Source organism: Thalia democratica, chromosome 7 (assembly GCF_965202585.1).
Source record: "Thalia democratica chromosome 7, ktThaDemo2.hap1.1, whole genome shotgun sequence".
Classification (NCBI taxonomy): Eukaryota; Metazoa; Chordata; class Thaliacea; order Salpida; family Salpidae; genus Thalia; species Thalia democratica.
In genome coordinates, this window is record NC_139171.1 from 56,815,046 (window position 1) to 56,840,003 (window position 24,958).

Below are 24,958 nucleotides of genomic sequence, written 5' to 3' on the forward strand. Positions count from 1 at the left end.
AATTCTTTAAATTGTTAGTACTCAATGTATTCAAGTTTAAAATTTATGGTCAATATACAACAAATTAAAAAGGTTGTCATACGATTTCAATAACTTTTTAAGTCTTAAGCTAAACAAAAATAATTTGAAAGTGAAGAAAAAACATAAGTTTTTTAATTTGTTTCGGAACTTTTTGCAGTGATTTAATAAACCTTAATAAGTAAGTTGATAAAACTAACTTAACTCTGAAAAATATGTTTTTGTAGTGTTAAATTTGAATGCAGTTAAAAACATTTTCTTCTTAAGCTTTTCAACAATTACAATTTTAACTTCTATAATTCTGTATATTTTTTTAAGACCTGACTTTCCTTTCTTAAAACTTTCTACGAAATGATCTGAAATAAAAAAAAACTAAGTCAAACTTTGATATTTTTTGGATTAATGAGTTTGTACTAGTTCATATAATTCGTGCGTTTTTTACAGTTGTCATAATTTATAAAATACATTGTTTACAGAATGTTTAGCTATATAAAAAAAGTAAATATAGATTAAATGTGATCTAAAAGATTATTACAACATTCTTGACATATTTTAAAACGATAAATGTGTTTGTTTAAACATTTTCAGGTTAAACCAGTTTTTTATCAAATGAAAAAAAATTAATAAAAGTTAAAACTTTGATTTCTACATGAAACGTACTGATAAAAAGTTTAATATATAACAGTCACGTTAATCTTGTCTCAGCTGTGTTCAACTTAATATGCTGTATACAAAACATTAAAATACAAAAGTGAATAACGTTTTAATTTTCATTTTTGATAGAAAAAGAATATTAACTTCACTGATTGCACAACACAAGAAGAAATTAAAATCGAACGAAGTCTCAGAACTGACATCTTCATGCTTAACTTAAGTTCTTGTCTAACAACAACGGAGTTAAAAATGTTGTGAAAACACCTTCTTATATGAGAGCATTAATGTTTAGTCAAGCAAAACAAACTGTTTATTGTGTAATTGAATGGAGAGCGTGACCTAAAAATTACACTCTTCTAAATGTGATAAATACAAATAAGATATCTCATGACATTTGAAATTATCGATTTTAATTTGGTAAGTCTAAAAATTTTTTTTTTAACATATGAAAGTTACTAAATTATTAAAGTAAAATAAAATCCGTAGTATTTTTTAACAAGCGTCAAACTTTTAAAAAAATTTATTATCTAGCAATTGTTATTAAATTTAAATTTATTTAAATCACAGTACAAACTTTGAAACTACGATCATACTTATGAAGTAATAATTCTTAAGTTAAGCCGTTAAAAGTAAAATATTGCTCAACATTTTATCTGGTAGTGTACTTTAAAAAACTTCCCGAACATAAATTATTACTAAAAAAGGTAAACATTTATGTTTTATAAAAAAATTATGAAAACAAAACGCAATATAGATTGTACTACATAAAAATACAAATATTCGGCTTTAGGGTCAACTACTTTCTCTTTAAATACTTAAGCTGTTTTTCTATGATGTCAAAGTTTTCTTGCTATTTGTAAACGGAGTAAATATTTAAGTTCAAGTTTAAGTTATTTACAAGGATATTTTCAATGAAAATGCAAACAAATTTGAAAAAGTTTTTTTAAACAAGTTCATTCTTTTCAAAATTTTAAGCATCTCAAACAAAGCACTAAAATGCAGTCGTTTAAAAATACAATAAATTTACATTCAAGCAAATAAGCTTTTATTTTAACTGTTTAACAAATATTAACGAACTTTGTTTTTGGAAAAGAAAATGCTAATATATTTTAATTTAAATTTTATTTTTTATCCTGCTTGTCAAAGTGAAGTCAAAACCTTGTTGATAGTTAACTATTGTGTGCATTTTTGTTACACAATAGTAGTATATAACTATAATTTATAATTATTAATATTAATTATATCTATGTTTTTGTTATCTGGGATAAAACTGAATCTAATAATGTAAATGTTGTAAGTTATACACACCAACTTTTAGTGCTGAAACAAGCAATATTATCTTACAACTATTTTAATGACTAATTGAGAAAATATTTTTGGTTAGCTGTTGTCAAACACAAATAAACATCTGATAAGCGTATAACGTACTTCAACTGTTTCACTGATAACTTATTAATTGAGATAATATTTTCTTTAAGGCTATTCAAAGAAAATCTAGAAAGTTTGGCATTATTTGGCACTATCACCCTAAAAAATTAAATTTAAATCTAGCAGACACTAATACTCAAGTTCAAACAAACCATTTTCAATAAATTATCTACAACTTATCGGAAGTAAACAAAATAGTTGAAAGATTTGTTTACATTCGTTCATTTAAGAACGTTAACCTACCTATTTAAGTTTTTACTCTATAAAACCATACTATATAACTGCATTTTATACTCGTAAAATTATAGTTAAACTGGCGTGAACTGTCAAAGTTATTAAGTTTAATTTTAAAACTTAAGTTTTTGAAAACTACCAAAAAAACTTGTTAAATATTTTGAGTCTATAATTTTACTGAAATTAAAAACATAATCAAATATTAAGACAAAACTAAAAAGTTAAATTAACCATAAGTAGAATTAACCAAGACATGTTTGTATAGTAAACCAGCTGATAACGTTTTCAACGTATAAACTTAAAAAATCAAAGTTATGTTTTTAAATTCTAAAACATTTTCAAAACAAACCAACTATTCTTTTAACGACTCGTTTGTGAGTTTCTTTTTCAACATTTTCAACGTAAACCTAATTAAAATATTAAAGTCAAGTATTTGTTTAAAATCACAGGAAAACTTATGCACTTCAAAGTAAAGATAGTGAAAATAGTTTTTAAGTGACTTTAATTGGAACACTAAAATTAAAGTCGCTAAACTAAGTATTTGTCATAGCTAGCTTAAAAGCTCTTTTACTTTTTGGTCATTAGTTTGACGGTTTTGTAAATAAATTTTTGTATCTAAAAAAATATCTGCCGGTTAATCTTCATAAACTATTTTAATATTGATTGCAAACTTCCCATAACTAAAGTTTTATCCGGTGTTTTAAATTACATCTGATAATACTTCACAATTTATGCGTGTTGAGAAAATAAAAGTTTATAGATTTGTTTTATTGTATTCGGGTTAAATCAATCTGATAAGATCAGGTTGATAACACAGCAATATTTATTATACAAAAAACTTTTAATAATCGATGATTTCATAAGCAAAAACATAAATTTGGCTTGAGGTCAGATATCATAAGATAAATTACAAAAGTGATAGTCTTGTAGAAACGTTTATAGAAAAAAACAATTTTCTATCAATATAGTTTTATAAGGATTTTTCTAATCTTCATTTATTACTATTAAAAAAATTTCCAACAAACTAAAGCCTCAATAACAATTTATCTGTTTACGATTCAACAATTAATTAAGCTTCGCTCTTTGAATCTGAAGCTGCTGTCTATTATGACGTAATAAGTCGGGTATTTCATGCATAAGTGCGTCACATGTAAAACTTTCTCTAAAACCAACATTTAAAGATTTATTTTTTGAATGAAACTGACAACATTGCCACTTACGAAAACTCAACTTGCTTTTATTGTGTTTTAAACCTATTTTCTTGTGAAAAAACACTTTTAAAACAACATCCTTTTCCTTGAGTAAACAACTATTTAAAAAATTTACTATATTTTTATATGTTTAAATCTAATTGTTTGTTTACTTTCTTAATAAATCGTTGAGCTAAAAAAAACAAAAATAATATTTTTCATACCTGTATAAACTAAAAATGATTAATATTCTTTTGAGTTTTTTAATAACATAAAGAAACGTTTAAAACTTATTAAACGTTTTAATCAGGTAAGTGATCAAACATTAAATATAAATTTTTTTTGAAATACTGATTATCGTGCTTTTAAAAGAATAATATTCAACTAAAATGTTGTAACATTTCAAACAATTCAAATTACCTTTTTAATAATAATACTTGCTACATGAATTTTTATCTTACTTATAATAAAAACAAAATTGGACATAAATCTTTCGGAAAACCATTTCAAATTAGATAATTTTAAACTATATTTGCGTGTCTAAAACTTCAAGTATTAATGTTTTGAACAAAATATTTGAATTAAGTATTTATTATAATGTAAAAAATGAATTTCGAAAAAATACTTATTTGAATATCTTTATAAAAGTTTTGTAAGTTATGTAGTTTTTTTCGGTATCAAAGCTTTTCTAATATTAACATATTTACAACTGTTTAGAAATAATAACTCTTTAACTTCACTTAAACTATCACAAACAGACGGAAACTCTGTTGAACACATTTTAACTCTCGAATAATATTTTAAAACTTTTTTTTACCTCTAATAAAATCAAAACTAGATATATAAACTTTTTTGAAGCTTTAAGTTTAAATAACATTTCGTTTGAAGGCATATTTTATTCGTAAATTTAAAGTTTTTTTTTGTAATTATTCTTAAAACGTTAAATTTTTGAAATAAAGTAGAACATTAGTTGAACAGCTGTAAAAAAAACAACCTTGTTAAATACCAAATTTTACAACTAAGTAAGTATTTTATACAGTCTACTTCAAACGAAGATAAAGTAAAAAGTACAAAAAAAAAAGCTGAAAAACAAAAATAAAGTTAAAAAGTGTTAATATAAATAAACATAAGTCAAACGTAATGTAGGAAAATCCGTATAAAGTTTTATGTGAAAATTTTTAGATTACCTTGTTATAACGTGATAGCTACTTATTTATTTTATTGCTCATTTTTGCTGGTGTTATTATTTGTATAAACTCAACTTACATATTTATCTTTTCAATTTGATTAATCGTTTGTTTTTGCTTTAGGCTTTAAATAAGTGTTTTAAAGAAATTTTTATAACTATGACTAAGTATTTTGTTTATATAATCAGTAATATTTCGATTTTTTGAAAATACTTTGTAAACTAGTGAACATTAAAACAATTGAGTTATATTAATTTGAAATACTTAACAACAATTTATATTTCCATCTCTAATATTTCAAACTAGTAAAGCTAAATTAAATATTAGAATGCTTATGATTGAAAAATTGTAAAGCATTGTTAAAAGTAATACATTTTTTTACTGTTTGATAAAATTATAAAATGTATAAAATCTAGTTATTGTTGAATGAAACAGAAAATATTTGCTTTGCAAACAGTCTTTAATTTTTTCTGGCAAATTGAACAAACTGAAATAAAGCTTAAACCGAAAAAATTCAATTGTGTCCTTACAAAAGTGAAATTTTTTGTTAAAGTATAAATATTTTCGTAAAAATTTCAACTTCAGTGTTTTTCGTCTATTGTAAGTCTTTTGTATTAAAAATAAAGTCTACTATTTGAAACAAAAAAGTTTTATTTTGTAATCAGTAAAATCTTGTACATAAACATAGCACAAACAGTAACTTTTCAGATTAAAATATTATTTTTAAGATCAAAAATCTAAAACTTTTTATATTACTAACTAACAACTATCTAGAAGTGTGTAGACAACTTTAGATTTTAATTTTGTTTACAAAGCCTTAAAACTTTAAGGTATAACTTAAAGATAATATAATAAGAATAATACATTAAAAAACAATTAAATCTTTTGTTTTCTTATTCAATTGTAGAAATTACAACACGATAAAATACTCAGAAGAATAACAAATCATGAGTACAGTTTTTATCAATAAAAATCTGACCAATTTGACAATTTTCAAAAATTATCGCGACCTAAATCAAGAAATTATATCAAGAAAACCAACCATAAAGCAGCAATTTTGTAAATGCACTTTTTGTAGTAGTACATTTATACTGTTTCATTTCAAAAAATATAGTTTTAAAATGATGTAAATGATACACTTATATGTAGTTTAGCTATTTATTTGTAAGAAAATTAAATAACATAACATTTACTAAAATAAAAGATTGAGTGCTTATCGTTGAGGTGTAAAAAATAAACTACGATTATCATTAAAAAAAATTATATGATGAAAGTAAGTTTGGTTATTTACTTAACTACTTTATCGGTAACTTTTGAAGCGATCCTTGTACACATTTTATGTCTAAAAAGCAATACAAGATTAATCTCATTAATGTATGAGACAGTTTAGTTAAATAATTGCAAAATTTTTTGACAATCAACTAAGACCAATTTCTCTCAATACTAATTCACACTTTTATTCGACCATCAATATGACGTCATAATAAGTAGCTATTGACAACGTGGTGGGCGATGTGGTAATCCCCTGAACTGTTCCTCCCTCTTTCCTTTTTACCACTCTTCTTCATCACTCTTTCTTTTAAGCATTTTAAATCATATAATGATATATTATAACTTTTATTTTAAAAAATATATTTTTGATATGACTAACAAAATACTAAACAAGAATTTTTCTAATTAAAAGTGCTTAGTTCTAACTTTTTATTTTACAAAAGTAAACGTTTGATTAATACAAAAATGTTTAAGATATTGTAAATAACTTTGCTTCACTTAAAATAACTACAACGTTTTAAAGTAATTTAAAAACACACTTTACAAAAACCTACTAACATAAAAACAATATTAATTTACTTTAGTATTTAATTAATGTTTTTAAAGTTAGATAAATAACGAACCTGATACTTGAAGAAGTTTTTATCGAATCAACGCTTTGCAGAGGGGAATTTCGCGCCAAAAAGGAAAATTTCCTCGAAGGAAAATCTGGATCGAACGAGGAGGATGATGACGTCATCGTTTCGTCATCGATCTCGTCTTAGAACTTCCTCGCCTCCTCCAGGTACTTTTTGGAGGGAACTTCCCTTCTGGAGGCAAACGATTTGACGCTCGATATTATTTTGGCGGTGAAATTTTTGGCGGGAACTTTTTCTGGTGGGCTAGGTTGAAATGAGCTGCCGTGATTGGGTGAGAGATTTAGGATGGAAACTGCCAGGCTTCGCATGAAGTAAAAGTGGCGATTGTTTCGTGACGTCATCAAATTTGATTGACTGATGACATTACGATTTGATGGAAATTACTATTATTAATTTTTTTAGTTTACTAAACAGCAACTTATTTAGCAGAAAATCTATTTATTGTTTAAGTAAACTATTACTGTAAAAAAGCTAACCTTTTGCGTTTATATTGTACTAAGGTTGTAAATATCAACATAAATATATTTTTCCTGTATACATTTATTTGATCTGTTGAGATTCAAAAATCCACTAACATGTTCGGAAGATGGAGATAAATTAGGAACTGAAAATAATTCCTCTAATTTTTCATCTAATACCATTAAAACTACTTTTGAAACTTCTTTCTTTTTCAAACTAGATTATTAACCTGTTTGGATGTATATTCATTCAAAAATAATTCTAATTGAAGTTATCTTTTACAATTAACAACAAACAATACATGGTCTTTTTGCGAAAAAGTAATAGTTCTTTTCAACGTTTACACGGTTAACTTCAATAATTCTGTCTCTTTTTTTAAAATCTTATTTTTGGGCCATACCTCTTTCCTTGACACTTTCTACGAAATGTTCTGTATCAAAATAAAAACTTAAAATTTTTTGTGTAAAAAAAAATAAAAGTTTGTTTAATGACAGGTACATACTGTCTTAGCTAGATTTATTTTAATTTCATTTTATATTGGCATTCACCTACACAAGAAACGTAAATCTGGTTTTTATTTATGTGTAAGAGCTTTTAGTTGAAACTATTTTAAATGATAAATTTTAAGATCTAAAGTTTTAGGTTAAGATTGTGTTTTTTGAAAAAAAATAAAGTTAAACTTTGACCTAGAAAATTACTTTTATTAAGTATATACTTTCAAAATATAAATGCTATTTTGATTTAATTACAGTGTAGACACGTAACGCCCATCTTCCCAGCTGTGTTAATTTAAATATTTTGAACATTAAGCTGTATAAACACAGCAAACTAGTTTTGAATTTTATAGTGCTGCATATAAATACAATAACAAATAATCAATTGTCAAATATGGAAAAGTTTGAGAAAAACTTATGTTTTTTATAATAACAAAGGAAATAAATGTTTTGAAAACACCTTTTCAAATAAGCACCTTAATGTTTAGTCAAGCAAAACAAACTGTTTATTGTGTGATTGTACGACATACGTGACCTAAAATTACACTCCTTACTTTAATGTAATAAACACAAGTATATAAGTTCATGACATTTGAACTTTTTTATTTATTAAAAAAAATTGAATAGTCTTAAAATTTTTATACTGGGAAAGTTTTACTTTATTTTGGAGCTAATGACTGTTGATAAAATGCTTAAAAACTTCTAACATTTTGAAATTTAGTGTACACATTGTTGTCCTTGCTTGTTTAAACATTTCGACTTGTAACCTTATATATTTTAATTTATAAAGTCTTTGTTTGATTTTATAACTTAAAAGTTACTTTATACAAAATCTGTGTAAGTTTAAAGCTTAAAAAACATTTTCATGTTTTCTTGAAAACAAACTAATAATTATCTTTATAGTTTTCAAAAAGTCTAGAAAGTTTGAAAAAATAAAAACATGATAAGTTATAAAAGTTTCAATCAACTTTATGACGTATTAATTGAACTCTTTATAACACCAACGGGATAGCTTAGTGACGTAATAACTCTTGAGTTAAACCGTAAAAGGTAAAACATTACTCAAAATTTTCTTTTAGTAGCACTTCAAAAAAGGCTCTCTGTACATATATTACTGCTAAAAAAGGCAAATTGTTATGTTCAAGACATATCCGTACAAAAAAAACTATTTATTTAAACACAACAACATAAAAAAAAAAAACTAAATTGTAAAAATAAAATACTGTAAATTCTATATGGTAAAAAAAAGTATTATTAGTCAGATACTTTATATTTAAAATGTTAATTAAAAATAATCTTGCTTAAAATAAGTTATATTATAAATGGTTAAAAACAAAATACACACATTTTTTGCTTATTTACTTAAGGGTTAGCTTTGCTTCTTTTCATTTATTTTCTCTTTAATATTTTCTTTCATTCCACTTAAGAAACGTAGTAAACATTTAAATTCAAGTTGAGATATTTCCAATGAGTGGGCAAACAAATTTAAACAAGTTGCTTTTAACAAGTTCTCTTTTTTTTTAATTTCATAAATCTCAAATTAAACATTAAAATGCAATTGTTCACAAATACAATAAGTTTTCTTTTTTGCAAATAAGCTTTTAAATTAAACTTTTAAACAAATTCCAACAAACCTTGTTTTACGAAAATAAAAGGAATTTTTTCATGTTTTTCTATTCTGCCGGTAAAATTAAAGTCAAAACTCTGTTAAAAAAAACTTAAGTGTATTTTTCGTTTCACTATACGTGAAATATGTAATCAGTTTCAATAGCATATGTGCTTGAGTTTTACATTCTCTTTAGTTATTTCTGTTAATTTTACAATTCCCATCAGTTGTCAAAGTTTTATAACTTAGTATAACATTGTTTTAAAAATAAATGTTAAGTTCTTTATGATAAAAAAAAGAAAGTTTTAAAGCAACTGACTGTTGATGATATTACAATTTCAACTAATCTGTTAATTTTGATCATCAATATTCATGCTATGATTTGGATTTCGAAAACTAAATTCAACTGATGAACTGTGAACAACATAAAAACATGTAAGCAACAACCAATGTTATGTTTGTTAAACCTGTAATAAATTTTGACAATTACTATTATTTTTGATTTTTAAATTTAATGTTTAATGTAAAAATGTAACATTTTTCAATATGAAGATTGTTTTAATGAAGTTATAAATCGAATTGTTGAACTGAATATCAATTGAATAAACTTTTATCACTAGTTTAAAATGCCGCAAATACTTGTTTTTTTAGTACAAAAAAGTTTAGTCATTTCTTTTAAATTATAATAGAATTTTTTTGTTCATATTAAGTCACGCAATTAGGCTGTCAAAAAAACTTAAGAAGTCATATCAGGCTTAGTCAGTAAAAAAAGTAATACATACCTTTAAAATTTCTGATGTAACTAAACAGTAAAAACATTATTATAAGTATTTGAGTAAGTGAATTTTGAAATAAAATCTTTACAAAACTACCATAAGAAAAAATACAAATTTTTAAACTTATTCAAAAATTTAATTTTGCTTAACCAGATAATTTTAAAAAATATGCAAGAAACCAGTGATTTCATATAAGCTTAGTTATAAAAAAAAAATAAAATGTAAATGATTTCATTTAAACAAACAAAGATTAATCGTCAACTTTTAGTGCTAAAACAAACAAGATTATTTTACAAATTTTTCAATGACTAATTTTGAAAATATATTTTTTATTTATAACAAACACAAATAAACATTTGATAAGCGTTTCATGTATTTTTGTCATTTAATTTCTGATAACTTATTTATTGAGACAAGCTTTTCTTTTTACTCATTGAAACAAGTGTCGGGTTTTCGGTAAAATAAACCATTAAACATAAAAAGCTAAAAATATTATTAAAAAACTTATCTTATAGTTTGTAATGTAAAGTTATCGAGAAAACTTAAATGACTTTATTAATTTATAACGCTAAAAAGAAAAAGACTGCTATTTTTCAGAATATTTTAATTACTGTTGGAAAAAAAAAGTTTATAGTTAACTATTGTCCAACACAAATAAACATAGATATTTAAACATTCGAAACTTATTAGTTGAGATGAAATTAATCTTTTATCTATTTAAACACAAATGTCAGATTTTGACATGTTTTGATACCATCTTCTTAAACAAATAAATTTTGAAGCTAGCAGACACTAATACCTGATTACAAACAAAATATTTTAGAGATATTATCTACAACTTATCGGAAGCGAAATATAAAAGTTAAGATAATTGTTTACATTCATTCACTTAGGCACATTAACCTGTCTATTTAAGTAATTATTCAAACATTTTCTTTTATAACCACACTTTATTGCCTGCATTTAAAGTTCGTTAAATTACAGCTAAACTGGCGTGAATTGTCAAAGCTATAAAGCTTATCGTTAAAGCTCAGCCAAAAAATCTTGTTTTTCAATGCAGTAAAAAATATTTAAAATGGTCTAAAAACTTTACAATTTTACATTATAAGGTTCTTAGTTGAACTTGGTTTTGTAGTTTGCTATAAAATCTTAAAAAGATTAAGGTAAGTTAAAAATTTAAAAAACAAATATAAAAAAATTAACAAACCATCTAGTCGTTTAACAACTTGTTTGTGAGGTTTTTTTTTCGACATTTTCACCATTAACTTGATTAAATTGTTAGAATTAAGTAATTGTTATTAATTACAGGGAAATTTACTTTATACTTCAAAGTAAAGTTAGGTAAACACATTTTCGATAACCTTTCTTCAAACGCTTAAATTTAAAATCACCAAACCAAGTAAGTTTAACGTAACCACATTAATAAACTCTTTTACTTTCTGGTCAAAGATTTATTTTTTAGAAAATAACTGTTTTGTTTATGGAAATTATATCCAAGTAAATCTTCAAAAATTGTTTTAAGTTTGTTTGCAAATTTCTTATAAATAAATTTTGTCTACTGTTTTGAATTACTTCTGATAGTATCTAACAGTGGCGTAGCGTGGTATTTTGGTCAGGGGGTGCGCAAATTTTTTTCACAAAAAATCCTCTAAATTAAAACTTTTGTAATTAGATATGAAAAAACTTTTTATAAGTAATATAATTTAAATAAATTTATTAAGTAAAATAAGTTCGTTAACTGTTTTTAAAAATATTTATATATTACAAAATTAAACAATTAAATAAAAGTATAAATTTCATTAGAATTACTTATACTTGCAAAAATGTAAACTTACTAAATAAAAATTGTTTTTATTGCTTATAGTAAACTTAATATCTTTAAAAATTTTTATATTTAATAAAACGAAAGTGTCTATTTTATTTACAAAAAAAACATCAATCTCTTTAATATACAATACAACAGTGATAACAACACCTCATTGTACATAATTTTAATAAAGTTACACAGAAGTTAAAATAGACCAACTTTATAACTTTTATTACAGTTTATTACAACTTTGTAAAATAGTTAAAAGTATACTTTTTAAAATTAATTCATTTGATTGTATTTGTTTAAAATAAAAATCACAAACAAAGTTTATTTCTCATAGGCCGACACGCTTATCTTGTATATTTACAAAAATAAAGTTCAGAAAACTAGCAGTAGTCTTATAACGTAGCATAAAAAAAAAATTGTAAAATTATTTAATTTTTCTTTAAGCGTGACGTATTTTTGTAAACTTTTTGTAGAAAAATCTGCCATAAGGTTATACTACAGCGGTGCGCTATATTAATTGCGTACTTTTTGAGTCTAAATTCTTATGAAGTTAATGAACTTATAAAATTTTTCCTTATGGAGTTTTTCATCAACATCGGTGCGTATTTGCAATTACGCACCGAATCAGTATATTGAGTAATAACATGTACTTTCCTAACTTGTCACTAATTGGTATTCAAAATTTCGTTTAACTTTTTGAATACTAGATAAACATAGTTGAAAAAGGCAAATTAAGCAGAAAAAATAAACTATAAATGATAAAGATATTACATTATTTTTTTTACATTTTTCTTTTTTAGGGTGGCACGCATGCGCCAGTGTCCCTCCCCACGCTACGCCCCTGGTATCTAACATTTTATAAAAGTTGAAAAAATAATAGTTTTAATTTTAGTTTTTTGTATTTGTTACACAGCAGTATTTAAATGTACAAAAGGATGTTTTAATCATCGATGATTTCATAAGCAAAAAAAAAAGTTTTGTCTTGAGGTTAGTTTAAAAAGATAAGTTACACAAAAGACAGTTTTGTAAAAATGTTTATAAATTCAGAAAACATTAATTATGTAAAAGTTAGATTTAAATTTAAATAGAAAAAGAATTAAAAACATCTTTTGAGTACAAATGAGGTTCTTAGTTCGTACAGAATTGTAAAAACATTTTAAGTAATTAAAACCGCCAACACACATCGAGAATAAAATAATTGTTTGTCTGAGGTTGTTTCAACAACTAATTAAGCTACGCACTTTGAATCTAAAGGTGATGTCTATTATGACGTAATAAGTCGGGTATTTCATGCGTAAGTGCGTCACATGTAAAACTTTAACTAAAACCAGCATTTAAGGATTTAATTTTTGAATAAAACCGACAAAAATAACACTTACCAAAACTGCTTGCTTTTATTGTGTTTAAAACCTGTTTTCTTGTGTAAAAAAACTTTTATAACAACAACCTTTTCTTAAGTAAACAACTATTTAACGTTTTCGTTTATAAACTACGACAATAATTTGAAAATAAGGGAAAGTTTGAGTCGTTTTTCTTGACTCAAATATGTGAAAACACAACAATTTCTTTGTTATTTGATTTTAAAATATTTTTTACAAAATTTAATATCTAATTAACAAAGCTAAAACAAAATATTTTTTTTCAAGTTTAGGTTTGTTAAGTTGTTACTAGAGCCCATAGAAAAAGTGGAACATCATGGTTTTTTTTATTACTCGGAACATATCCCCAAAAGTACATACATTTTTAAATTAACTTTTTTTAAGTATTTTGTAGAGATTTAACTTAATTCCTAAAGTCTTTTATTTTATATAAACTTTATGTTTATTAAAACGACTTTCGAGTTTTTTGTTTAGTTTGTTTAATTATTTCTCTGATCTATGAAAAACCTTATGTAAAACTTGCTTTTTTTGTTATTAAAACCACACACTTCATTTTTACTTCTTTAAAAGACAATTAAAATCGAAATTTATGTTTAAATAACTTCAATTTAGTGATTATTGTTAATATTTTGAGGTTAACAACAAACCTCAAATGAAAGGTCTGCTTTTTATTAACATTTCTTATTTTATGATGTTAAAAATTTATAACCATGCTTTAAAAGCAAATAAAAACCCTAAGGCGGGCTTTAAAGTTGAATTTAATTTGAAGTAAAAATGCATTTTATCAAAATAATTTCCTGGAAACTTCTACTAAGCACTAATTTTTTTAACTTCATAAGATTGCTAAGAAACGTATATCGAATAGCTTGTTTATTCTTTTAATCGAATTATAGTAAATATCAAAACAAGTTTTCTATACTTTTACAAACTGTAGCTATCAAATATTCCGTTTAGCATAATTACTAAATATTGAAGCGTTTAAATCAATTATATAAACGAAATTTGCATCAAACTAATAGGCTTTATATAGCATGACTAAAAGTTTGAAATAAAAAACTTTTGAAACATTTAGTGTTAAACATTTTTAAGATTTGTTTTAAGTTTTAATATGTAAAATTGAAATCTTAATCAATTCAAATACTTAACAACTTATTATTAGAAGTACATTTTTGTATCGGAAAAAAATAAAGTTTAATTTAATTGAAAATCGTTACTCTCTAAGTGTAAATTGTTCCATTTTAACTGTATTAAATTAACTTTACAGCAATTATACGCACTATGTGTTTTATATCTCACTTAAAAGAAAACTCAATTGATCACAAACTATTCTTTATTAACTAAATTTTAAGTTATAACTAAAGAGGTTTAAGTTATGACTATTTTTCCATAGTTATAATTATTGTATACTGAACAAAGTTCTGAACTTAGACAATTACTTAGTTATACAGTTTATTAATTTATATTTTTATTAAGATAATAAATATTATTTTGATATAACAATCTTAAAAAATACTATCTTGAAATGTCAGCTAATTTACAAGCGTTTGTAAAGTTCTATAGTTTATGTAACTTTTACTTAGTACAAAAACCCTTTTTTAATTTAAAAATAATTTAAACGTGAAGAAATAGTTAGCATTTAGTTTTGCTGAAAGTGTCGTAAGTAAACGGTAATTCAGTCGAAAATAGTTTAGTTTAAGTGTTGAATATTAAATAAATACTTTCTTAACATCAGATTAATAGCAAAAGTACTTATGTTGACATTATTTAAGCATTAAGTTTAGAAAAAAGTTTACCTTTGGAAGGCATAAATCACCCACAAAGTTTTGCCGTAGTTAAGATTTTCTTATTTATAAAATAAAGTCGAATATTAATTGAAGACCTTCAGAATAATAAACCTTGTCAGCCATATTAAGTCGAGTTTTTACAACTAAGTAAATATACAGTCTACATCCATCAATTAAAAATAGAAACTAATAATAAGACTTACAAAAAATAGTTAAACTTGTTTTTAATAATATTTTGAAAAGTTTAAATTAAAATATATCTAATAACAAGCTTAAAAAAGTTGCCATGCATTATGTACGAAAATACGTAAATATGTGAAATTTTTCAGTTTATCTTGTTATTACGTGACAGCTACTTGTTGATCTTATTGCTCATTTTTGCAGGTGTTATTATTTGTATAAACTCAACATATATATTTATCTTTTTAAAATGATTAATCCTTACTTTTTGCTTTAGGCTTTCAATAACTGTTTTAAAGAAATTTTAAACTTATGACTAAATCTTTTGTTTATATAATCAGTGAAACTTTAATTTTTTAATTAAGATTTTGTTAAGTGGCAAACATTTTAATATTTTAGTTAGACTAATATAACATACAAAACATGATTTAATATTTTCATCTTTAATATTTCGGAAAAAGGAAAATTTGACGACTATCAAAAAGCTTATGATTGAAAACAAATGTAAGAACTATTTTTTTACTAATTGATAGAAATTCAAAATATGCCAAATTTGGTAATTGTTAAAAGTTACACACAATGTTTGCCTTGCAAACAATATTTAATTTTTTCTTGAGCAAACTAAAAATATCTAAACCCAAACAAACTAAGTTTTGTTTTTACAAAAAAAAGATCAATTTGAATTTAAATGTCTGCGTAAAAATTTTGAATTTAGGTTCTTTGTTTATTGTAAGTCTAATATTTCAAAAATAAATACTAATATTTGAAAAATAAAGTGCTCTATTTTCAACCTAGTTTAAAGAAAAAATACATATAAATATAGTTCAAGAGGTGACTTAAAAACATTAAAAAACATTTTTGAGATAAAAAATTTAAATTTGGTATTTTACTAAACGTTTTTTTAATACTAGACTAAAAGTGGGAAAATATTTGAAAACTTTAACTTAACACAAATTTTTTAAAAGTTTTTGACTTGATTTTAAAGTGTGTATCATATTAAAAGTAATCTAATTTTATTTTTTGTTATTTAAAAGCACAAATTACAAAGCAATAAAAAATGCTTAAAAATAAATCAAAAAAATGCATTTTTATTAATAAATAATCTGAGCAATTTGACAACTTGCAAAGGTTATCGCAACCTAAAACATTAAATTTTAAAAAATTGAAAACTTAAAAGCAGCAAAACATTTTAAAAAATATACTTTTAATAATAGTTTAAAAATATTGTCTTTCTCAAACAATTTGTATAAATGAGATGAAAGTTGTATATTTATAAATTGTTTATATATTTGTGTTCTAAACTTTTTATTATCAAAACATGTACTAAACTTTAAAGTTGAGTGCATACCGTTGGGGTGCAAAAAATAAAAATTAAGATAAAAACTAAATTGAATTAAAAGTGTGTAGTTAGAATAGATTTGTTAATTTAGTTAGTGACTTTTAAATGCTTTCCTTATACATTTATTAAGCTTAAAAAGCAAAAGAAAATCTATTTAAAATATGGAACAGTTCAATTAAATAACTGGAAAATAACTTTATAGTCAACTTATGACAATTTTCATAACAACTTTGCCTCAATATTTAACCCACACACCTTCAATTGACCAGATTATCACTTTCATTTGACGTCACAATTTAATCCAGGGTTTCCCAAACTTTTTTGCTAATGGCCCCCTTTAAAGAGTTTTAAAAAGTAATGGCCCCCTTAATACACATAAGACCTTTTTTTGCTCTTCACCTGAAACTCAAGAATATCTAGTGTAAGTTTCTAAACTGCCATAAAATACACATAAGACCTTTTTTTTTTTTTTTTTTTTTGCTCTTCATCTGCAACTCAAGAATATCTAGTGTAAGTTTCAAGTTTATGGCCTCATGGCCCCCCTGTGGCTCCTTTACTGCTCATGGCCCCCTAAGTATCTGTCATGGCCCCCTAGAGGGCCACTTGGCCCACTTTGGGAAACCCTGATTTAATCCCATGTTTGCAGCTTAATTAAGCACCTTTGCAGGCGACTTATGATACCTATTAAAGCAAATTTGTCTCTTATTAAACCACACCTTCATTCGAACAGGTTATCAGTATGACGTCACAATCAGTAGCTATTGACAACATTGTGGGCGATGTTGTAATCCTCTAAACTGTTCCTCCCTTTCTCCTTTTTACCACTCTTCTTCATCACTCTTTCTTTCAGCGTTTCAAGTGAGACTTGGAAGTCCATCTCGCAAAAATCGTCTTCACATTTTTCACCAGGTTTTGAGTTTTCATTTTGGGGATTTTTTGTTGGTTCAACAGGAGAGGACAGCGTTTTGTGAAAGCTTGTGCCCTTTCTTTGGGGTGCAGGGGAATTTTTGTTGTCATGGTGACCCATGTACACGCTTCGAGAGAATATTCTTTTGTGGTTGTTATTGGCAATTTGGGGTGAAGCTTTTGTGCTCAGATGATCTGAAGTACTTTCTCCGTCCTCGCTGTATGACGTCACAATACGAGATGATGAGCTGTAAACATATTAGTTACGTCATAAACAAGCTTTTTTGTAACTAACAAACAAACTTTGCGTCATAAATGTTTACAAACAAGGTCAACGTTTTGGAAACTTTTAAAATTTTTAACACATGATGTAATTTGAATTTTATGGTTAATGAAAACAAAACTGTACTGTAACATCTGAAACAAAAATAAAACAAACAAAATATACAAACAAAAGTTATGTAATAAATGTTTACACTTTGAGTCACTGTCTGGAAATTCTTTGAGTCGATAACTTATAAGTTTAAAGTTTAATTTTTAACTATGCGGTCAATCAGAAACACAAAGTTTGTTAAGCAGTGTTATAAATGTTTACATTTCAATTAATAACATTTTTTAACGTTTCTTAATACCTTAAATATTTAGGTTTGTACATATTAGTTTTAAAAACTTCCAGATGTACATTAAGAACAGTCAAATTAAATAAAACTTTTTATGTAGTGATATTTCTAAAGCTTTTACAAAAATAATAGTTGCTTTAGATTACTCAACTTCCATTATTTCATCATTTAATGTAAAGAATTAAGTTTTTTAAACAACAACCAATCAGTTTTTTATAATATATAAAGATACATAACAACACTAACTTACAATCTAATTATTAGTTAGCATAGCAATTAGTAAACAGATAACATAGTTTTCTAACTTTTTGTATACAAGACTACAAAATCTCTAAAGTTAAACCTTTAAAAATAAATTTGAAATAGAGTTAAATAAGAACTTGTAAAGAACTTAAAGCAAAGTCACTAAAAAATATAAATCTTTTAAAATCGAACCTGATACTTGGAGAAGTTTTTGTCGAATCGACACTTTGCCGAGGAGAATTTCGCGCCAAATCAGGAAACTCCCTCGAACGAAAATATGCATTGTCATCCAACGAGGGAGATGATGACGTCATCGTTTCGTCATCGATCTCGTCGTAGAACTTCCTCGCCTCCTCCAGGTACTTTTTGGAGGGAACTTCCCTTTTGGAGGCAAACGATTTGACGCGTGATATTATTTTGGCGGTAAAATTTTTGGTGGGAGCTTTGTCGGGTCGGTTCGATTGAAATGAGCTGCCGTGATTGGCTGAGAGATTTGGAGTGGAAACTGCCAGGTTCCGCATTACGTCAAAGTGACGATTGTTTCGTGACGTCATCAAATTAGAATGACTGATGACGTTGCGATTTGCTGAAGAGACATTTTTTTATTTGGTGTTATTTATTTTTTTCTTTAACTTTTTTTTATCTGTTAAAAGATATACACCATAATAAATAAATTTTGCTAAGTTACTTTGTTTTAAATGTTTTTAGCATAAACGAAACAATTTTTTCTTTTACTTAATTATTATATATTTTAAGAACAATTCTGTTTTTTAATTTAAAAAACAAAACAACAAGCTAACCTTTAAAATTTTTAATATACTGAGGTTGTGTATTTTTAACAAAAAAGTCTTCATCCTTTACACAATTATTTGATCTGTTAAGATTCAAAGATCCACTAAGATGTTCTGATGAAGGAGATAAATTATGAATTGAGAAAAATTCGTCTGTTTTTTCATCTACCACCAACAAAACTGTTTTTGAAACTTCTTTCATTTTCATTATGAAGTTTGTATGAGACACCTGTTAGTAATATATTATAATTATAAAATTATTATTAAGTTAAAATAGTTTGTTTAACTATAATAAAAATTTTATAAGGTTACTCAGCGTTAAAAATAAACATACAAAATTTAATGAACAGCATAAAAACTATTTACCTTTTCGACATTTACACCGTCAACTTCAATAATTCTGTCTCCTTTTTTAAGACCTGATTTTTGGGCCACACCTCCGTGCTTGACACTTTCCACGACATGATCTGGATAAAAATAAAAAGCTAAAACTTATATTTTTATTATATAAATAAAATTTAATGCTTTTTATGACATATAAATATTGTCTAAGCTAGATTTAAAGATTAAAATGCTTTTTAAAAATAAAGCTTTTAAGTGAAGTGATTGTATTCTAAGAGATTATTACAACGTTGTTGAGACATTTTAAAAGTTGAAACTGATAACTTTTAGCTTAAACAGCTTTTTATTGTCTAACAAAAAAAATTAATAAAAGTTAAAACATTTTTTCTGTACAGGTTATTTTGTATAAAGTTATATTCAAAAATACATTCACGTTTTTCTGTCTCAGCTGTTTTCAACTTTAATAAGTTGTTTAATAAACAAAAAAGTACAAAAAAAAGTTCATTTTTTATTTTTGAGCCGAAACAAAGCATGTAAGATAACTGATTACAAAACACAAGATAGAAAAACAAAATAAAAACGACCGATTATCAAATGTGACAATTTTAGGCTAAACTCCAGTTTTTTCTTATACCAACGGATATAAATGTTGTGAAAACACCTTCTTATATGAGCATGTTAGTGTTTAGTCAAGCAAAACAAACTGTTTATTGTGTATTTGTATGAAAAATCCGAAAAACAGACTCTTACTTTGTATGATAAATACGTTTTAATTTCTTCGTGACATTTTATATTATAATGTTGAAAGTTTATAGCAACTTAAAAAACAGTTTTTAAAAAACATTTTTCGAGAAAACTTCTAACAAAACTAACATAGTACCTACTATTTGTTTTACTTGAGTTATAACTTTACATATTGCACTAGTTATTAACTTTTTAACATAGTGGTAAAATTACAAATAAGATTTATAAACTGCAATCAAACTGGTAACGTATTATTTGAACTCTTGAGTTGAGCCGGTAAAATAACATTACTCAATAATTTTTCTAATAATACTTGAGGAAAATTTTACCGCACAGTCATTATTATTAAAAAAAGTAAAAGCTCAAACGTTATGATTTAAAAATAATTTAAAGCATAACTTACTTTAAAAACTGAATAAAAGGTTATATAAAAAAACACGATTGTTCTGCTTGTTTTATTTAAGGGTTATCTACTTTATCTTTAAAAACCTATGTTTTGTTTTTTCTCTGTTAGGTCAAGTTTTTCTTGCCACTTGAGAAACGTAGTAAATTGTCAAGTTCAGGTTCAAACTATTTACAAGGATATTTTCAATGAAAAGGCGAACAAGTTGTTTCTAACAAGTCCATTCATTTAAAAATTCCAAGCATCTCAAACAAAGCATTCAAATGCAGCCACAAATAAAATAGAAATTCAGTTAAGCAAATAAGCTTTTAATTATAAAATAAATTTGACCAAACCTTGTTCGTATAAAATAAGGGGGAATTTTTCGTTATTTTGATGTTTATTTTTCATTCTGCTAGTCAAAGTGAAGTCGAAACCCTGTTGAAATTAAACTTAAGTATATATTTAGCGCATTTAATGGTAAATATGTAAGTAGTTTTAAAATTTAGATAGGTCAAGTTTTTGAAATTTAAAAGTTTATCTTAGTTTTGAATGCTAAAGGTTTAAAAAATTAGAAATTTTTATGAAAGTAATATAAAAAGTTGTAATATTTTATAAAAATTACTTTTCAATTTTTATTTGATAAAAGGTAAAATAAAGCATCATAAAACTAACAGTTAACGATTTTTCAATTTCAATTAACTTGGTCTCAGTTTATTTTGACCTTCAATATTCATGCTGTAGTTTGGATTTCGAAAACAAGATTCAACTGATGAATTATAAACAACAACCATTGTTATGTGATTTAAACCTGTTTAAAACAATGTAGATAATCACAGTCATCAACTTTATAAACTTATAAAATTATAAACTAAGTTAAGAAAATTAAACCGTGTCATACAAAGGCTTTAAAAAAAATAAAGTTTTAAGTCGTAGTTTATGATTTCATGTCAATTAGAATTAATTCTTAGCAAAATACCGTAGATATTTTTTTCAGCACACAAAGGTTTAATCATACGACAATAGATTTTTTTTTGTTCATAATAAGTCATGCGATTAAACAATCAAAAAAATATCTTTAGAAATTCTGTCAATCTAGTTTTTACAGAAAAAATCTGATAAGCTTTAGATCTTATTATGTAATAAAAAGGTTATTAAGCATTATTAAGAGTGTTTGAGTAAGTGAAATGTTTATAAAATTTTGTGTGAAAACCTTTACATATGTAAAATTTTGATAAACACTAAAGTTTAAACTACTTACAACTTTAAACTAAGTAATATTTACTGTTTAAGTACAAAATTATAAAAAGACTGCTAAATATAAGTAACTCGAACTAAACTTCTTTTTCATAACACTAAAAAGCATTAAACTATAACTTCGATCACTAAATTAATTGTTTTCGCTTGCTTTTGTTATTACCGTAAGTAAAAGTGTTAAAAACTTTAATAAAGTTTTCAGTTATTTTTATCTGTAAACATAATAGTTTTTAATGATTTCATAAAAGTGAATGATTTCATACAAGGTTTAAAAGATATAACACAACTGTGTAAATGATGTAATTAAAATAAACAAAGATGAAATAAAGCTATTAAATTTTAATACCAAAATAAACAGTTTTGTCTTACAACTATTTTAATGACTAATTGAGAAAACACTTTTGGTTGATTTTAAACAAACACAAATAAAAACTTAATCAATTAAACAGCTATTTTGATTATACAAACCCTGATAACTCATTAAATGAGCAAAGATTAAATTTGACATGATTAGATACCATCTTCATAAACAAACAAAATTTGGAGTCAGCAGACACTAATACTCGATTATAAACAAATTATTTTGAAGGGATTATCTACAACTAAATAGTAGTAAAATAGTAATAGTAAACAAAATAGTTAAGATAATTGTTTACATTCTTCATTTTAGTACGTTCACCCGCAATACTATTTACTCAAATATTTGTTCTGTTTAATATTAACTTATACCGGCATTTTTAACTCGTTAATACGTATTTAAACTGGCGTAAACTGTCAAAACTATAAAGTTTAAGTTTACAGCTTATATTTAAAAAAAGTTAAACCATAAAATATGATTGTTTTTCGCAGTAACAACAACTATAGTTTAAGTTTCTGATTTTTTAGTTAATTTATTAACTAAAAACCAAGTTTATTCATTAACCATGTTTATTTTATAAGGTTGTTAGGTTAATTTGATTGTTATTTGTTTAAAAACAGTTATATACTTTAAAGGTTAGAAAAAAAAAGTTTATTTATGTGTTTAAATGTATAAATCATCAGTATAAATGTTTTAAAATTCTTTATTAATATACTTTTTTTTTTATAATATGTGTTGTAGAAAATAGTACAAAAAGTTTTTAAGTAGTTCTAAGCAATATGTATGAAATAAACAAATGTTTTTAATCAACTAAAATATTAAAATAAAATACTATATACAAAAAATAGTTTAAACAAACCATCTAGTCTTTTAACGACTTGTTTGTGAGTTTCTTTTTCAACATTTTCACCGTTTACCTAATTTGATTATTATAGTCAAGGAAAGGTTTTTAACTACAAGAAAAGTATATATTTCAAACTAGTTCTTGAAAGTAGAGTTTGTGCATAATCTTTTTGAAAAAACATAATTTAAATACTAAAAGTAAAAATAAAGTTTTAATAACAGTTAAGTATAACAACAATATATTAAAAACTTTTTAACTGTTTGGTAACTAATCATATTTTATGTATACATTTTTTATGTGAAAATCTATTTTAAGTTTGTTTGCAAATTTCCCATAACCAAGTTTTATTCGATGTTTCAAATTACTTCTGATAACATCTTACAAAATTACATTTGTATTGAGAAAGTTAAAGTTTTAAGATTAGTTTTACTGTATGTGTGTAAAAAAATCAGATATGAAATATAAATAATAACACATCAATAATTAAAATACGATAGACTTTTAAATAATCGATTATTTTATAAGCAAAAATAAAATCTCGAGGTAAGATTTTGAGAGATTAAATGTACATTTGTCAGTTTTGTAGAAATATTTAGACATCAGTTTATTAAGCAAAACTTTTTTATAGTTGTAAAACTTTTATAATTTTAGTTGAAAAAAAAATTATAAAATAAAATAAATATTTTTTAGTAATTAAAACCGCCAACACTCATCGAATATAAATTAATTGTTTGTCTGAGGACGATTCAACAATTAATTAAGTTTTGCTCTTTAAATCTAAAGCTGCTGTCTATTATGACGTAATAAGTCGGGTATTTCATGCATAACTGCATCACATGTATAAACTTGCACTAAAACCAGCATTTAAGGATTTATTTTATGAATAAAACTGCCAAAACTACCACTTACTGAAAAAACTCAACGTTTTTTATGATTAAGGTGAAGTTTTTCGTACAAAATCATATAAAAACAACATCCTTTTTTTAAGAAAACAACTTTTTTACGCTTAACATTTTTAGTCATATATTTACATAAGATTAGTTATTTAGAATTAATATAATTCAAACTTTTATTAATATTAAATTGTGGAAAAACTCGCATATTTACATTAATGTTGTTTTAAAATAATGTTTTTTAAGTAACTTAATCAATATGAGACTGGTATGTATATACAGTTAAAGTTAATAATTATTTATTATTATAAATATTTGTGATAAAAGTTCAATATGAACAAAAAATAAACTAACACTGATAATTCTGTCTCCCATTTTCAGACCTGATTTATCAGCTGTACTGAATTTTAACACATGAAGTACAAAAGTGTCCAGACAACCAGTTTCACAACATAATATGAAGCCAAAATCACTTTCTCCTATGAAATAATACAGGTTGTGTACCTAAAACTACTTTACCATGTGAAAATATTGAAAATAACAACTAAAAAACACTATCTTATAAGAATATATTTAAAATAATTAACCTAAAACTGTTTTTCCCTTTAAAAATTAGTAAAACTTGAATCCTAAATGAACCCACATTTTTTTATAAATACAAAAATAAAAAGTTTATATTAATTTTAACGTTTCACTTGAAATGTAGCATTCTTCAATTGCAAGGTAAAAAACTTGTGGTATTTTAGTGTTTGCGATTTGTTGTAAAAAAACATATATTTTTAAAAACTTAGTTTTTTGAGCAAAACAGAAAACATTAACAAAACTAAATTGTTGAAAATATGTTTATAATCCATCTCAACCTTTATTTAACCTGAATATTATTATTTTTTCAATATCTTTTAAAATAAAAAAAAAGCATTATAGTAGTATGATATAAAACTATTTTATTAAAAAAAGCATAGAAAGCTTAACTTTTAAATCAAATTTAAAGCTAATAAAAAAGCAAAATAAATACCTCTAGTCATTGTGCATTCTCTAGGTTCCTCGTCTGTATATTTGTCGTAAATTTTCATAGTAAAAAAAAACTAAAAATAAACTACCTTTCCTAAAGGCTCTCTACTAAA

At 24.5% G+C, this 24,958-nt stretch overlaps 2 protein-coding genes across 2 annotated transcripts in view; both read right to left on the reverse strand.

Annotated features, from left to right (window-relative positions):
- LOC145840360 (uncharacterized) overlaps nucleotides 1-24,958 on the reverse strand; it is a 38,557-nt gene extending 13,599 nt beyond the window's left edge. Inside the window, exons 1-2 of the mRNA XM_082947600.1 lie at nucleotides 24,850-24,958; nucleotides 24,189-24,313 (exon numbers count right to left, since the gene is read on the reverse strand). Coding sequence (XP_082803726.1) covers nucleotides 24,189-24,313; nucleotides 24,850-24,907 — 183 coding nt within the window. The 5' untranslated portion in view covers nucleotides 24,908-24,958. The remainder of the gene's footprint in view (nucleotides 1-24,188; nucleotides 24,314-24,849) is intronic.
- On the reverse strand, nucleotides 16,230-21,271 carry LOC145840361 (uncharacterized). Its single transcript, XM_082947601.1, has 6 exons — nucleotides 21,158-21,271; nucleotides 20,839-20,920; nucleotides 19,381-19,481; nucleotides 19,024-19,243; nucleotides 18,416-18,809; nucleotides 16,230-17,608 (listed from the first exon to the last, which is right to left on the reverse strand). The coding sequence occupies exons 2-6, from the start codon at nucleotides 20,891-20,893 to the stop codon at nucleotides 17,206-17,208; spliced, it is 1,173 nt and encodes a 390-aa protein (XP_082803727.1). The 5' UTR covers nucleotides 20,894-20,920; nucleotides 21,158-21,271; the 3' UTR covers nucleotides 16,230-17,205.